This window comes from Nelumbo lutea, chromosome 5 (assembly GCF_056320005.1).
Source record: "Nelumbo lutea isolate HS-2025 chromosome 5, American lotus-T2T, whole genome shotgun sequence".
Classification (NCBI taxonomy): Eukaryota; Viridiplantae; Streptophyta; class Magnoliopsida; order Proteales; family Nelumbonaceae; genus Nelumbo; species Nelumbo lutea.
Window position 1 is genome coordinate 38,514,014 of NC_142688.1, and position 17,209 is coordinate 38,531,222.

The 17,209-nt window shown below is 38.2% G+C and overlaps 1 protein-coding gene across 4 annotated transcripts in view; it reads left to right on the plus strand.

The window, feature by feature from the left end:
• Window positions 1–17,209, plus strand: part of LOC148851824 (uncharacterized) — a 42,709-nt gene that overhangs the window by 5,293 nt on the left and 20,207 nt on the right. For 2 of the 4 annotated variants that reach the window (XR_016098751.1, XM_088942855.1), the window contains exon 5: window positions 7,228–7,463. Coding sequence is in view for 1 of the 4 variants with exons in the window: in XM_088942855.1 (XP_088798981.1) it covers window positions 7,228–7,463 (236 nt within the window). In the remaining 3 variants the exon portion in view is untranslated. Of the gene's footprint in view, window positions 1–7,227; window positions 7,464–14,596; window positions 14,719–17,209 lie in introns of all 4 variants that reach the window. The other 2 variants (XR_016098753.1, XR_016098752.1) reach the window with 2 other exon arrangements.

Here is a 17,209-nt window from a genome sequence, read left to right on the forward strand (position 1 = left end):
TATATACTTTATATAAAAATATTTATATGTTATATATTTATGTTAATTGCCTAAAATAATTAATTGGCTGAATTCAGATAAAATCAAATATCCGATTATTTAATTGAATTAGTAGAAGTTCAAGACTGCTATCAGCCTTGGACCCTAATAGATTTCAGGTTCGAAAATAGAAGGAAAATGTAGAGAAGAGAAGAGAAAGAGAAGAGAGAATTGTAGAACACAAATGGTTGCAATGAGGGACAGAATCTGAATGTTCTGCCGCCACCACTTCTATTTAGTATTTATAGGTTATGCTCATTACATGGAAAGGACAGATCTGCCCTTAGTATTTACATAACAAATAGAACAAAATAAAACTGAAATAACCGATTGACCACCAGCTAACCCTAGGATGACTAGAACACATTCTACCCTACGAACACAGTGGGACCATAGATGTGGGGCCCACATCAGTGTTCTCTACACTCCCTCTCAAGTTGGGAATAAATGTTTATCATTCCCAACTTGGATAGATCCGCCTCTAGCTTCTTCCTCGGTACAGCTTTGGTGAGGCTATCTGCTAGCTGCATGTTGGGTGTGATGTACGGGAGACACACTTCTTGTGATGAGACCCTCTCTCGTACAAAATGCCGATCAACTTCAATATGTTTAGTTCTGTCATGCTGCACCGGATTGTTTGCTATATTAATAGCCGCTTGATTATCGCAATACAACATCAGGGGCTTCTCATACTCAATACCCAACTCCTCAAGTAGTGATCTTAGCCATAGAATTTCAGCCACTCCGTTAGCCATTGACCTGTATTCAGCTTCAACACTAGATCGGGAGACAACACTCTGTTTTTTACTCCTCCAAGAGACAAGGTTACCTCCCACAAGGGCACAATATCCAGAGGTAGACCTTCTGTCATCAACACTCCCAGCCCAATCGGCATCCGTATAGACCTCTACCTTCATGTGGTCATTGTTCTTGAACAATATACCTCTACCTGGGCATCTCTTCAGGTATGCTAATATTCTTTCTGCTGCAAGAAGATGTGTGGTTCTAGGAGAGTGCATGTATTGGCTGCTGGCTGACAACACTAACTGCATAACTTATATCTGGCCGAGTGAGGCAGAGATATGAGAGCTTTCCCACTAATCGTTGGAACATAACTTTGTCTTCAAGAGGCTCCCCACTCTCTGCACTAATCCTGTGGTTCTGTTCAATGGGTGTATCCGCAGGCTTGACACCTAACTTTCTAGTTTCTGCCAACAGATCTAGAACATATTTCCTCTGAGAGACAAAGATCCCTTGTTTAGATCTAGCAACCTCAATACCCAAAAAATACCATAGTGCACCAAGATCTTTCACCTTAAAATCTTGATGAAGGAGCTGTTTGAGGGACTCAATCTCATGGTTATCATTTCCTGTCACCACAATATCATCAACATATACTGCAAGTAGTGTCAGAGAGGACTCCACCCTCTTGATGAACAGTGTATGATCTGACTGGGCCTGTACATAACCGAACTTCCCAAGGGCTAGTCTGAATCTATCAAACCAAGCTCTAGGTGACTGCTTCAAACCATACAATGCCTTATTGAGCCGGCAGACCTTCTTACCTGTCTCTGTATCATAGAATCCAAGAGGCAGACCTTCAGAAAAGCATTGTTAACGTCCATTTGGTACAAAGGCCAAGTGTGACTTGCTGCAAGAGATAATAGAACTCGAATGGTGGTCATCTTGGCTACCGGGGCAAAGGTCTCCAAGTAATCTATACCATAAGTCTGGGTTAACCCTTTTGCAACTAGCCGAGCTTTGTACCTCTCAATGGAGCCATCCGCATTGTGCTTCACAGTAAGTACCCATCTGCATCCAACTGGTTTGTTCCTTTGAGCAGATCAACTAGATCCTAGGTATTATTTTTCAACAGGGCATCCATTTCAACTTGCGTTGCACCTTTCCACTCCGGGACTGATAAGGCTTCTTGCACTGTTCTTGGAATAGGGATATTGGCAACGGAAGTAAGATAGGACCTGTAGGAGGGAGATTGGCGATCATAGGATAAAAATTGGGAAATGCAGTGGGCTGTAGATGTGGTGTAATGCCGTTTCCCTTTACGGACGACAATGGGAAGGTCAAGGTCGTCTGCAGGAGGTGAAGTGGCAACAGTGGAAGGAGTCTCTGTGGGCCCTGGGATTGTAATACCTGGACTTGGAGCCGCAGAAGAGGTTGGATCTAGCTTGGACTGCTGATGACCGGGATCAACCTGCCTGCATCGCCTGTGCTAGACTCTCAACTCCTGATCCCTCTGACCACCCTCACTATTGTAGCCCTTATCACCCAATGGAATAGGTAAGGGAACAACCCCAAAAGTATTAACCCTACCCTCACTGCGCTCCCCCCTGAAGAAAAGGACCCAAATCCCCACTCTCACTACTCTCCCCCTGAGGAGAAACCCGAGAATAATAGGGTGTCTCTTCAAAGAAAGTGACATCCATGGAGACAAACTTCTTCCCTGAGACAAGATCATAGCAGCAATAACCCTTTTGAGTTTGTGCATAACCAAGAAAGATGCATTTGGAGGCCTTTGGTTCGAACTTGGAGTGATGGGGTCCGAGAAGCTGAACAAAATAGATACAACCAAATGTTTTAAGAGGAACAATAAACAACTCCTCATTTGGGTATAGAAGGGAAAAAGGAAATTTCATATCAAGAACCCGTGAAGGAACCCTATTAATAAGATATACCGCCGTGAGCATAGCATTACCCCAGAAGCGAATAGGAACATTGAAGGTAAACATAATACTTCTAGCCACCTCCAAGATGTGCATATTCTTCCTTTCTGCAACCCCATTCTGCTGAGGTGTATGAAGGCAAGTGCTCTGGTAGATAACCCCATGATTAAGAAGGTAAGATGCCAATGGCTTAGCAAAGTATTCTTTTGCATTATCAGCTCTAAGAACTTTGATCTTGGCATCAAACTGGGTTAGGATCATTTGGTGGAATTTTTGGGTCAGGGCGGGAACCTCATCTCGTGAACGCATAAGATAAACCCAAGAAAACCGAGTATGGTTATCAACAAATAACAAAAAATATCTATACCCACCCATAGAAGGGATGTGATATGGCCCCCAAACATCAGTATGCACAATATTAAAAGAACTATTACTCCTTTTATTACTCAATGAATAAGTTTTTCTACAATGCTTAGCAAACTCACAACTTTCACATTTCAACTGGGACAACTCAACATACTCAAACAAAGTAGGAAACAAACTCTTTAAGGACCGGAAAGACAAATGACCCAATCGGTTATGCCAAAGCATAACCGGACTCACAATCTAAGAAACAAGTGACTTCTTATCCACAGACTCTTCCCAACGAGATCTCTTCCCTAGCAGATAGATCCCATTCGTCTCACGGCCAGTCCCAATCACCTTCTTCGTCTCCAAGTCTTGAAAAACACATCGGTCAGGGAAGAAAGTTATTGAGCAGTTCATATGTTTGGTAATACTACTGACTGAAAGAAGGTTAGTATCAAGCTTAGGAACATGCAGGACAGAGGACACGGAGATAGTATCCGATAGCTTGATGTCACCGTTGCCAGAAATGGGAACAAGAGAACCATCAGCAATAGATACTTTATCCCTACCAGAAGGCAAATGATAAGTGGTAAACAATGAAGGCAAGCTAGTCATATGGTCGGATGCACCTGAATCTATTACCCAACAGGGTTCAGTAATACCTGGAGCTGAGGCATGGTAGGTTGAGGCTTGAGTACCTGAATGTGCGAAAGCAGATGTAGCAGGGGTTGATGGTGACTGCGGTGGCTGAGCTGAGTTCCCAACTTCCTTTTTCAACTGTATTAAAGCAGCCCGAACTGCAGCTAAGGTCTCTAAAGGTGTGCCTCTTGTGCCAGACGAGGATGCTGAATCAGTGTTCATGGCCACATGAGCATTACCCATCTTACTTCTCAACTTTGTTGGGACCAAATGAGGATGCAGTTTCCAACATGTTTTTTTTTTGTCTTTGGGTTTCTTACAGTGCTCACATACTACATCTCTTTTATCTTCCTTGTTCATGTCCCTTTTTGAATCACCTCCTGATTTGGGTTTAATAGCTACAAGGGCTGGTGTAAGGGGCTGAGGTTGCATCATGACTTTCCTCCTGGTCTCTTCACTATGCACTAAGGAGTATGCCTGGGAGAGAGTCACACTATCTTTGGTCAATATTTGTTGCTGCACAATATCATACTCTGAATTCAGACCTGCCAGAAACTCAAACACCCTATTTGTCTCGACTTGCTTTCTATGGGTCTGTGCATCTTTGGAACTCTCCCACTCAAGAGTCTCTAAGTGATCAATCTCATGCCACAAGGACTTCAAGGTAGAGAAGTAGACCGAAACCGATTTCTCTCCTTGTTTAAGAGTGTTCACTTCACATTTCAATTCATAAGCTCTGGCAACATTAAGGGGTTGGGGGTAAGTTTTTTTCATAACATCCCATATCTCCTTGGTTGTCTTTGCTCACAGGTAATTTCGGCTGATATGAGGCTGCATAGAATTACACAACTATGTCATAAGCAAGTAGTTTCTTGGGCCAACTTGGTATACATGAGGTCTCCCTTGGAAGGTTCTTTCACATCTCCCAAGAGATACCCTAATTTACCCCTTCCCCCAATAGCCATCATGGCTGATTGGGCCCATTCCAAATAGTTTGATCCATTAAATCTTACGGTTGTAATCTGAAAACCTGTCTCAGAAACACTATTAGAACTGCTGTTCCCAAAACTGCCTTCTGCCTAATTTTTAAACTCCATTTCGTTCAAGAACTAGTAGTCTCAAAAATTAGGGTTACTACAGTCGAAGAACAACACTTGGACTTTCAGCCACAATAAAAAAATCAGTATAGGACTAATCTGTATTCACGGTATATGTGCATGAAACCAGTATAAGTCTGATCTGAAACCAATTAGCAAACACAACAGCAACAGTCTGTACAGTTTTCACCCCTTAAAAGCTCTGATATGCTGAACCAGAATTAGGGTTTTAATCAGTCCTTAAAAAAAAATTCTCAGCCGCACATTCCAAGCAATACCGTACAGATAAGACTTGTAGTAGGGTTAATATGAAACCCTAAAACTGATCAATGCTGAGAAAAAAAAACTTAAGAAGAGCTTCATAGGTAGATCACAAGGCTTGGCCCAGCAGTAGGGTTTGCAATAAGATTAGTAGGGTCTTCCGCAAGATCAATATCAAGCCCTAGAAAATAGAAAGAAGAAAACCCTAGAATGGTTTGGCCACCCTTTATAGATAGGTCCAACCTATCTTCTCTGATAGTATTTCTCTCAGAAAATAAAATAACTTACAAGAGAATGCTGTTCGCTGCCTTCCAAGGTTACCTGAACCCTAGCCTTCTCTGATTCTTCCTGATCACCAACACTTTGCAACCGTGGCAAGTCTTCAATAGCTGTTAAACCCTCTGGCGATCTCCAAGAATCAGTCAACGAACTCTACTTTCTCAGCTTCCAGCCCTAGATGGTTCTCATGTGATTGGTTGGACTAGACTCACATGAGAAACCCTAACCTTGCTCTGATACCAAGTAGAAGTTCAAGACTGCTATCAGCCTTGAACCCTAATACATTTCAGGTTCGAAAATAGAAGGAAAATGTAGAGAAGAGAAGAGAAAGAGAAGAGAGAACTATAGAACACAAAGGGTTGAAAGGAGGGACAGAATCTGAATGTTCTGCCGCCGCCATTTCTATTTAGTATTTATAGGTTATGCTCATTACATGGAAAGGACAGATCTGCCCTTAGTATTTACATAACAAATAGAACAAAATAAAACTGAAATAACTGACTGACCACCAGCTAACCCTAGGATGACTAGAACACATTCTACCCTATGAACACAGTGGGACCATAGCTGTGGGGCCCACATCAGTGTTCTCTACAGAATTCAAATTCAGTTTTCATTTTTTCAATAACTATTGGATATCGAATTGAATTTGAGTGTTGCTTGATTTGATTTGAATTCACTATGTTTACACCCCTATCAACAAAGGAAATAGTTGAATTCATTGGTTAATTGGATCATTGTTAGACCTGAAATTAGGAACAACTTGAAATTTGTAAGTACCAAGTTTTCCTCTTGGATATTTTATATGATGATCAAATCAGTAGAATGTCATTCTTTATCAATCAATTCAGGCATGATCTTGTCCTCAAAGACGTTCTACCAAGCGACTATATTCTATTAATGAGTGCATTTCAGATTATAGCATGGGAATGGGATGCCATATTTGATGCCTGTGTAAAATGGGATATGTAGATACAATAATACACTTCAGTAATTTAAAGAAGTTATTAAATAATGAAATACAATTATTTTGCTATGGCTTGGTCATGGACAGTGAAGAAAATGGATATATTGGTAAGAAGTGCTTTGAAAGGTTAGATATGCTAATATGTTTAGATGGTTTAAAACAATTTATTAAATAATAACCTTTTTGCAATGGCTTGCACATGTACTATGAAGAATAACGGATACATCAGTGGGGATTGCTTTTATGCAGGCTCAAGGATCTAAAGGGTTGGTACTTGGTAGAAGATTTACAATGTGGATCAATGTTGTAACAAATCTGGAAAGATAGGATTTGGGGGAGCATATTGACTCTTTATGGGTTGAAATGGCAGACTAATATTTCTATTTTTGACCCAAATGGATAATGCTGATGAATAAGAATTATTATTGGTAATTATGGGTTTATTTATACAGGGGTGGTGATTTTTGATTTTTATTTTACTGATAATAATTTTTAGGATGTCTTATGAATTGCATATCAGTTGATTAAAGCATATATGAATGTAGTCTGACATATATTTGTTACTGGTATGGGCCCTAAGGTACTTCTGCTTACAATCTTTTGCAAATGTTGGGTCTATGTCATGCAATTTAAGAAAAAAAAGAAAAGGGAAAGCCAAACGTATTGAAACCAATCCTTATTGGTGACATGTTTCACTCATTTTACAATAATCCATGCTACATAGACAAGTTATATGTGTTTTTATCTTTTGAACTTGGTTTTTCATTTCCTTTTCTCCTTTAGGAAGGCATATGATATGGAATGATTTTGTTACTTTATTGTCCTTTTCATTTCTTTAATTTTTGTTAAATTCTCATAGCATTTTGATGTGTTGGATTTTGATGGTGCTTTCTATGACTATGTAATTGCTCTTCAGATATTTAAGCATCTTCAGCAAATTCTTGGGAAACCAAATCCAACAAGTGTGAAAGGCTTATATTGGACTATTTTGAGATCAGGGAGAAATGATTGTAGCGTTCATGATTCATCATCAAGGATGCATATCAATATTAAGCTGTCTCGTGCTGTTGATGTCATGCATGAGTGCTTTGAGCCTATCATTGAGCCCCACACAAAAAGAAATATTGTTGGGGATGTTCTTCTCAATAGAGTGTAAGATGTCTATCATTTCTCTATTACTGTATGTTTATTTCTTCAAGCAAGGATACATATATACGAACAACTATGGCACTCAGGTACTTGTACAAAGGTGTCATGTCATGTTCTATACTTTAATTTTTCAGTATAAATTCTGTAATTGACACCATGCCCAGCAGTCTCCTTTCCATATCTGGGCCACCAATGGTTTGTTGTGGTTAAAATTGTGTGTGTTGCATTCTATGTTTATCATGCTAGCATCTGTTTCTCTATCAAGCCAAGTAGTACTTCGGTGCATAATGGGTTTTCTAGAACAACAAAAAGATGTTTTTTTTTTTTGCTGGAATTATATGTTCAGGGTGCCATATCATGTTTGGTGCTTTTAATTTTTGTCATAATCTATCCTGTTTCTTTTAAGCTCATCATATTTATATTCTTAGTTGCATTTTTTTTTGTTTTTTAGAAAAAACTGAATTTCATTAAAGAGAGAGTTGCAATTATGCTCTGCATAGCTGAAATTTGGATTTTGTCCTTTTCTTCTAATGATCTTAATGATGAAGAATCTTATGACTTGGGAAAGACTTAAGATTTCCATTGGCAAGTGATGAGCTCTGGATTTGACAGAATTTCCATTGTTATTCTTTAAAAGATGCTAGGGAATTATAAAGGGTAATCCAACGGTGGTGATGGCAGTTTTATTTGACTATAATGCTGAGCTTAGTCTTCTCTTTCACCAAAGGGTTGTGTTCAAGGTAGATGGATGAATTTTGTATGAAGTATTATGGTAGTAGTAGAGTGATTTGAGAATCACAAGCAGGAGGCCTGGGGGATTTGATGCAATAGTGACATTGAGACTTTCTGTAAAATTTGTCCCTGCATTGGGACTTTGTAATTTGTATTCTTTGAAGGGCCTCTTTGTAAATATTTCAACATTAACCTAATTAAGGTTATTTGGTCGATTGTAAGGTGATAACCCAGAAAACTCTGTTCTAATGTCTTATGCTCGAGTACTCTGTTTTCTTGAGATCTGAATTTATAACTTAAAGAGATTAAATCCTTGCTGATTAGATCAACGAGGACAGACAGACATGGTATCAGAGCAAAGGCGAAGGGAAAGAAATACAGTATCCGCATATTGAAGTTTGAATGAGAAAATTGATAGCTATACAGGAATCAAGAAGAAACTGTAAAATTTAAAAACGGATATGGCACGAACAGAATGGCAAAACAGGATTCATGTAGCTTAACCATATAGTTGGAACAAGCCTTTTTGATGATGAATAAGAAATTGTGGATACAAACCTAGGTAACTAAATTGAAGCTAACTTGACTTGTTTTTATTTGTTTTAGTCAAAGGGATTATTTAGGTTTTCTGGAAAATTTGGAGGCTTTTAGGAGAGTTTAGAGGTTGTTTTAATTGGCTTAATTCTTTTTTTTTTTTCAAATTCCAGAAGCCAGTCTGGATAACTACATATTTGGAGTTTATAGTTGATTCTTGTTGGGTATGTATCACCAAAAAGGACCTAATTGTTTGGTCATGCCTGCTTTTTAATTGGTATTCTGGTTTATTTTCAAAACTTGAATAAGATATTGAGTTCTCTGAGAGCCAAGTCTACTTTTGGTAGTTGTGAAAAAAGATTTAGAAACAATAGCTTTTGTTTGAGTTATCTATGACTATGGATAAGAATGATATTCTATGAATGATACCTAGAGACCTGTACAAGGGTGCCTTATTGTGTTGGATGTTTCATTTTTTAGTTAAAATTTTGTTTCTGACACCATATCCAGCCATGTCGTATCCAGGTAACATGACTCCTATCAATTAAATTTGATGGTTCAAATTATGGTGTTTGGCATTTCCACTTCAAATTTTTTGTTGAAAGAAAAGGGTTATGGGGTTATCTCAATGGAGCTGATCTCAAACCCACTGAGAATGATATGGAAGCTCTCAGACAATGGAGGAATGACAATGCTAAAATTACTTATAAAAATGATAATGCTAAAATTATTTCTTGGATATTGAGTTTGATGGATTTGAGTGTTGGGATTCCCATGCATGGATTACACTACCAAACAGATGTGTGGATATCTTGAAAGGGTGTATCAACAGTTTAATTTAGAAAGGAACTTTTAGATTGAGTATGATATTTTGTTTTGTGCATAAAGGGAAAAGAAGATTGAAGAATATAATCTGAGTTTATGACTCTGGTTGGAATTTAAGATGGCTAACTTAGATGCTTAATTTGGTTGTAACAAGGTATCAAAGAAGATCCCAGATAAGAAGTGAGTTATGCAATTCTTCTTGATGTTGAGACCCGATTATGAATTAATTTGGGTCAATATTTGAATAAGGGTATTCTTCCAGACGTGTATTCTGTTCTCAATGAGTTTATTCAGGAGGATACATGCATTACTATATGGATAATGTAAGAATGAAAGGAGATGAGGACTACTGTTTGATAAATAAATTTAAGAGAGAAGCATCTATTTTGGAATTTTTTGTACATAATGTCATGTATACAAGGAATATGAAGATATTGCTTGACATTACCAGGGAAGGATTTTTTTTTTGGTACTATGAATATAATGACCATATTGTGAGTGTACTATTGTACCATAGAAGGGCTTTTACAGAGAAAGGTAATAAGGCTTATTGGGCTACTTGAGGTGATCATGGGTCAGAAAATAAGGTAGATAGTTCTCCTGTGAGTCAACCACCTCAGCCATGGTGTTTGTTTATCTGATGAAGTTTGTTGGTTGGTCCAGAATTGAATGCCCACGGCCATCTCTCTTCATTTATATCCATTGGATTAACTGATAAATGTTCCTGCTTTTGCTCTCCATCCAGTCCAGTCCTTTGTTGATCATTGATTTTGTCAATTTGGGTATCAACCATTTTACTAGTAATAGTCATAGGTACTCACATTTTGCATGCCTTCTTTAGCTTCTGGTTCTTTTCATTTGTCCAATGTCTTTCTTGTACCTTGGTTGTCTACTAATCTTAATTTGGTTGTTAAGTTAATGATGGTAACCTCGTCACTTTTCTTGCGAAGGTGAAAGGAAGGGGCATAAGATTCATTGTAGGAGTGATCATGAGCTGGGCTCAGGCCCAACCAGGCTTAGCACATATGATAAGGGTTATTGCCCAAGCCTTGCTTTGGCTCATCCCCTGTCCTGGGCTTGAAACATAAACTCAGTTCCAGGCCTACAATTTTAAAACATTATATTAAGTATATAGTATATTTTATATTATGACATATAACATCATCATCATCATCTAAGCCTTGTCCCAACTTATGGGGTCAGCTACATGAATCCTTCTTCTCCAATCTGTTCCGTTTAGTGCCATATCCACTGTCATATTATGGGTGCTTAAATCATTTCTTGGTACTTCCACCGATGTCCTTTTTGGTCTTCCCCTGGCTCTTCTAGCCCCTTCAACTTGTAACAGCTCACTTCTTCTAATGGGATCTTTGATGGTCTTCTATGCACATGACCAAACTGCTTAATCACCTTAGTCTTCTTTCTTTCATTTTATCACCTATTGGAGCTACTCCTAGGTTCCTTTGTATGACTTTGTTTCTGATCCTATCCTTTCTGTCACACTAATTTTTTAGACATGTTTCTTAACTGCCCAACGCTTTTCTCCATACAAAATAGCTGGCCTTGCAATTGTTTTATAGAATTTTCCTTTTAGCTGAAGTGGTATTTTCCTATCACATAAGACTCTGGATACACCCCCTCCATTTTTTCCATCCTGCTGGACCTGCTCTAGTATTATGAGTGACATCTTCAATCCCCTTTCTTATGAATTATTGAGCCCAAGTAACGAAAAAGGTCACACTGGATTATCTCTTGGTCTCCAATCATAGGTGTATCCTAGGTTTTCTCTCCTATTGCTATTAAACTAACATTGCAAATATTCTGTTTTAGTCCTACTTTTAAAACCTCTTGTTTCTAATGTACTTGTCCATAAACCTAATTTTGCATTTAACCCTTTGTTAGTTTCATCAATTAATACTATATTATCAACAAATACTAAGTACCACGGGACCTCCTCTTGGATATGTATAGTCAATTCATCTATGGCTAGTGCAAATAAATAAGGACCAAGTGCTGACCCTTGGTGAAGATCCACGGGACCTCCTCTATCATAGATTGCTTGATTGCCTTTGCTTTTGGCAAGCTAGTTTCCTGGGTGGCTGCAGGAGATTCAGGCTTCAGTCCTCCGTTCTCAGCTGAGATCTAGGAATTTTCTTGAGTTATGATGTATTGTAGTTGTTAAAGTGAGTTTCGGCTCCTTGTCTTAGGGGCCTTGGTTGTAATCTGCCATTTTTGGCTATTTGAATAAAATTTTACCTTATCTTTTATCCAAAAAAAAAAAAAAGATCCATTGTAACTGCAAAATCTGATGTTTCCTACAGGTATTCTAATGTTGGTTTTTTGCACCCTCATACATATCCTTAAGTATCTGTACATATTGGGACTCTGTTTTTCCCCCCTTTAAGAACCCACCATATTACCTATCTAGGGACTCCCATACCCTATCTCTAAATCAATGAAAACCATACAAAGATCTCTGTCTGTCTGTCTGTCTGTCTCTCTCTCTCTCCCTCTCTCTTTCTCTCGATAAGTAACAAAATAATTTTATTAAACTTGTAAATAAAGTGTACAATAATTCTACCCTTACATATACAAAGAAGCCTTGAGAGTATAGTCCATGTTATCCATGCCCGATTAAATCACATTGCAATTGAGCCCCAAAAAAATTAAAATTTTATTTCTATTTACCCCTTGCCTAGCAAGTGAATCACCCAAGAATCCCAAAGCTGCTACCATCAAAATTCGGCTTTATAATGCCCCTTCATGGATTTGTCCACTGCTTCACCACTTTTTTCGTTTTTGAAGAGGATCTTGCAATTTCTTTTTTTTTTTTGATCAACAGGATCTTGCAATTTACGCCCAACTTATAATGATATCATCAAAGGAAAATCTGAAAAGGATGAGCCTCCCTAACTGAAGTACTTTCAATTATTGCCTCCGTAGTTCTCTCATTATCTGGAAATAATCTAGCACTCTTTTCCTCCTTAGTTCAATCAATTATATCACTCTTGTATGATGACATATAGCATATGTATAAACTATATGCTATACTTTATATAATATAAAAATATTACATATAATTTCTACTATATGTGTCATATTATATAATATACAACACAGCTATATATTGTAGGCCAGAGAAGAATTAAGAGAAGGCATGAGGTGGCTTATTTCATCGGAAGAAATCTTCATTTGCTGTTTTGTTGGCGGTTGCTGCTTCTAATGTTCGAAGAAAGGGGCTCTGCTCAGTGATACACGAAGTTAAAATGAAGTCTAAGAAGTCTAAGGGTTTTCTTCAAGCTAAGTTGGGCAAGGTCACGTCCAATGCTCTACTTCTTGAACCAGCTGAAGGTACGCAAGGCCCAAGTACTGAGAGGAGGGAGGTGGCAGCTTAAAAGAAGTTGAGGATGAGAAGGTGAATGATTTAGAATTGCTAAATCAAGACGCTTTGCTTGGGAACAATGCAGATTATTTGGTATCTGAAGTGTTTGTCAGAAGGCTGAGAGTTGATTTGGGCCACAGGGGCAAGGAGACGAGTTTGGCTGGAAGTTATGACGTTTTGGAGACCCCAAAGAAGACCAGAGCTTCAACCAAACTCAATGTGGTGGTTCATGTTATGAAGGTCTTTTTAAGGGTGAAAGATGGTCTAGTGGGAGTTGGGCCGGCCAATAAGTATAAAGGGATTTATAAAAGAAGAGGGATTAAACTCAGGTCTTTGAGTCTTGAAAACCCTTGTTGGGAACCTTCTCACTTATTCAAAGTGGATTGAAAGTTGATCCTTCTGGTGGATTCTCATTGGGAGGAGTCGAAAAAGTCTGACCTATCAGAGAATTAGGGATGAATTTGTATGTTGGAGGAAAAGAAAATGAAGAAAGGTAGTGTGGACTTGAACACTCTAGTTGATAAAGAGGTGGAAATTGGCAAGTCTTTGGGCTTGTTCTTCCTAGGACGAGAGAATTTTTCTAGAAGAGATTTTGAAGCATTGGAGAGAAAGAGGAAAGAAGAAAGCTTGAAAAAGGCTCCTGAGCCATTAGGGGGAGAAATGTGGTATGAGAAAGGAGGCCAAAAGAGTTTGGTGAGGTGGAAGATTGACCTAAGCCTTGTAATTTCTCTGTTGGTATTGTGATTGCTGTGCAAGATTGATGTCATCTCTTGTTTTTTCTGTTGTTCTAGGTGGTTAGTTGGAGTTGTTGGCTTTGTTGGATGTTTCTTAACATCTGCCTTTAGGTTGTATTCAGTTTTTTTCTTTTAATAAAAATTTTCTTGTTACATGTGTGTGTGTGTGTATCATGGCTGGCTGGAAGTGATCACTCTTAATTGGTTGTCTCTTTGCCTTAGAGTTTGAGAAGATTGATATACTGACTCCAGCATTTTTTAGTTAATTTTTTTTTTCAGTTTGAAATAGTTTTGATTATTCTAGTTTAAATATAATTTGACACTTATGAAATAAATCCTTGAGCACTTATATTCTAATAAACTCGATAATTTATTTCATTCTTGCTTATTGAATAAAAAGTTGTTCTTTGTATTAAATTGATAAATCATGCGGTAGTTGTTCTTTTCTACTATGCTGTTCCCTACATGCACATCTATTTCCACTACAGTTTTTGATGCAATACATAGTGATGTACGGGGACTTGCTCCCGTTTTGTCTTGTTTGGGCTTTGTTACCATGTTTTGTTTATGGGTGACTTGTTGTACTTGGACTTATTTTCCATGAAAAATTATAAGTATTTTATATAAAAGTCTTTTGAGCTATGTTTACAACCCAATTTTCTATGACAATTAATGTTGTAAGGTTATATTCAAGGAGACTATCTAAATGGGGAATTTAAACATCACCTGAATACATACGAAATCACATCCCATTTCTTGTGTCCTTGAACTCCTCAACAAAATGGATTAGCTAAGAGGAAGAAACATAGACATTTTGGGAGTTGTTTGAAAACTCCTTTAAGATTCTCGTTTCTCTTATTATTCATTAGTTGCTAAGTCTCCTTTTTCTTTATTTTCCGATTTGCCTAGTTTTGATCTTTCTGTTTCAGATACCTCAATGGAGTTGTCATTTACCAATTCAAAGAAACTTCTTCAGGTCTTTAAAAGGAGGGCATAGGCTCCATTTATTGACTCTTTCCCTCTTACTCCAATTGCTGATCCTCCTCCCTTAGTAAGTTCTTGCCTTTCACTTCTACCTCTACAGATTCACCAGTTTTTTCTCTTTGGAGGTCTATGTTTTTCTTGTCCTCTAGATCATTATGGGTTTCTCATTATTCGTTGTGCTTTAATCACTTCACTTGGTTCAATATGTATCCCTTCTACTTACCAACATGTGGCGGTATTTTGATGTTAAAATTCAGGTATAAATTGAGAATAATACATAGGACCTAGTTATGCCTCTGTTCGATACACCACTTATTGGTAGTAATTGGTATTTAATGAAGTTAAAAATCTGATGGTAGTGTTGAATTGTTTTTTTTTTGGATAAGTTGTTAGTGTTGAATTGTTGATCAGTATTCTTGTAACAAGAAGCACATCTAGTAGCTCATGGCTACAAGGAAGAATATGGGATATCCTATGATGAAATGTTTTTTTTTTTGATAATTGAAAGAAATTTATTAATCAGACCAGCAATGGAAAGTAATACAATGTCCCCAAGGAGAGGCACAAGCTGCAACCTCTCTAGGTTAGTTAAGTACAGATTTCTAAAATAATAACAATTTACAAAGTAGCACAAAAAAGATCTTCCCTAGAAGCCCCCTGTTTGGTTAAAGAATCAGCTATAGTATTAGCAGACCTGCTAACCCATTTTACCTCAACTCTCATATTGCTAGTTAACCACTTTACTTTTTTGATGAGATCTTTGTAGCCCCAAATGATAGTATCCGGGTTTAGAAGCCATCTTGTTACCACTTGAGAGACCCCTTCAACTAGGAGATGCTTCACCCCAAGCTGGTTAGCAATCTAAATTCCTCGTATTGCAGCTAGTATTTCTGCCCTTGTAGAGTCCCCCACTCCTACCGGTCCTGAGAATAAGGAAATTATGTTGCTGCCCTTATTCCTCAGGACACCCCCTATACCTGAAGGCCCAGGGTTACCTTGGATGCTTCCATCAAAATTCAACTTGATGACACCTTCTAGAGGTGGAAACCATTCTGACAAACTTCTATTATTCTTTGTCGAAGCATTATCTATTACTAACCAATTCCTCCATAAGTCATCAAAGGAGAAATCATAAAGAGTATCCAAGGTTTTCATCCAATGAATTGCTCTTGTTAGGATGCAGTCCTTCACTTCATCTAATCTTCTTTCCTTCTCTAAAAAGACTCTTGCATTCTTTTCCTCCCAGAGAGTCCATAAGGTGGCTGCCCTAACACATTTCCACATGAACTTACCTCTTCTAGTGTGCCATACAAAAAAAGATGGGTTAAATAACGAACTCAAATCAGATGGCAGAAACCACCTACCTCCAAATAAACAAAGGCTCCAACTCCATAAAGCTATAGCAAAGGAACATGAGATCAGCAAATGGAAACAGTCCTCATTCTGGGCCTTACACAAGGAGCACCAATTCGGGGAGAGACAAAGAGAGGGTCTCTTTTTCTGCAAGTTTTCCAAGGTATTGATTTTCCCATAGTAGACTGCCCAGCAGAATACGACAATTTTTGGAAGAATAGGTCACGCCCAGACTTCTTTGAAGGGGAGCCCTTAGGAATTAGGGTTATAATTGAGGGATTTTAGAAAAGAAGAAGAAGTAAATGTACCTTTTGGAAGAGGAGTCTAAACTCTTTGATCAGAAGATGCGGGGTCCAAACAAACGAACTCTAGTAAATGAATTAGCTCAATAACACAACTTGATTCACCGCCCCTTAACCCTTTACGAAAACCGAAATCCCAGTTTAAAGACAAGGGAATTAACGGGTTTGGGAGAAAATTTACAATCGGCTCATTTTTATGAAGGGAGAGGGAATAGAGCAAGGGGAATCGATCTTTGAGGGGTTGAGTACCCACCCAAATATCCTCCTAGAACCGGATAGCATCACCAAAACAAGCCTCATACCTAATAAAACTGAGGAAGCGAGGGAGAATGCCATGTATAGCCTTTCAAGGTGTTGTAAGGGTAGCTTGACGAGATATCTCGGCATCCCAACCATTTCTTGAGCAGCCATGAATGCTTGCCACCACCTCATGCCATAATCTCTCTCTCTCTCTCTCTTTCTTCTCTCTCTCTCAGGGCCATCTCCATAACCACTTCCCTAGGAAGGCTACATTCTTCAGCACTATGTTCCCTGTAGAGAACACTAATGTGGACCTTACTAAGGTGGTCCCCACTGTTCGTATGTCAGCAGTAAGTTATGATTAGAATTAGTTCTTTATCATAATATTAGGATTAGTCTTTTATAAGATTAGGACTAGTCTTTTATAAGATTAGGATTAGTCTTTTTTCATCTTTATCTTATCTTATCTTGCCATGTAAGCAATTCAGTCCTTTTACAAGTATGATACTATGTATATAAATTTAAGGGGGGGGGGTTGGCTGTTTAAACACATCAACCCAACTATCTTTTACCAAAATCTCTCTCTCTCTCTCTCTTTTATCCCTATTCTTTTTTTATTTTTTCTTCTCTTTTTAAGTGTCTATTCAATCTTGAGTGACTACT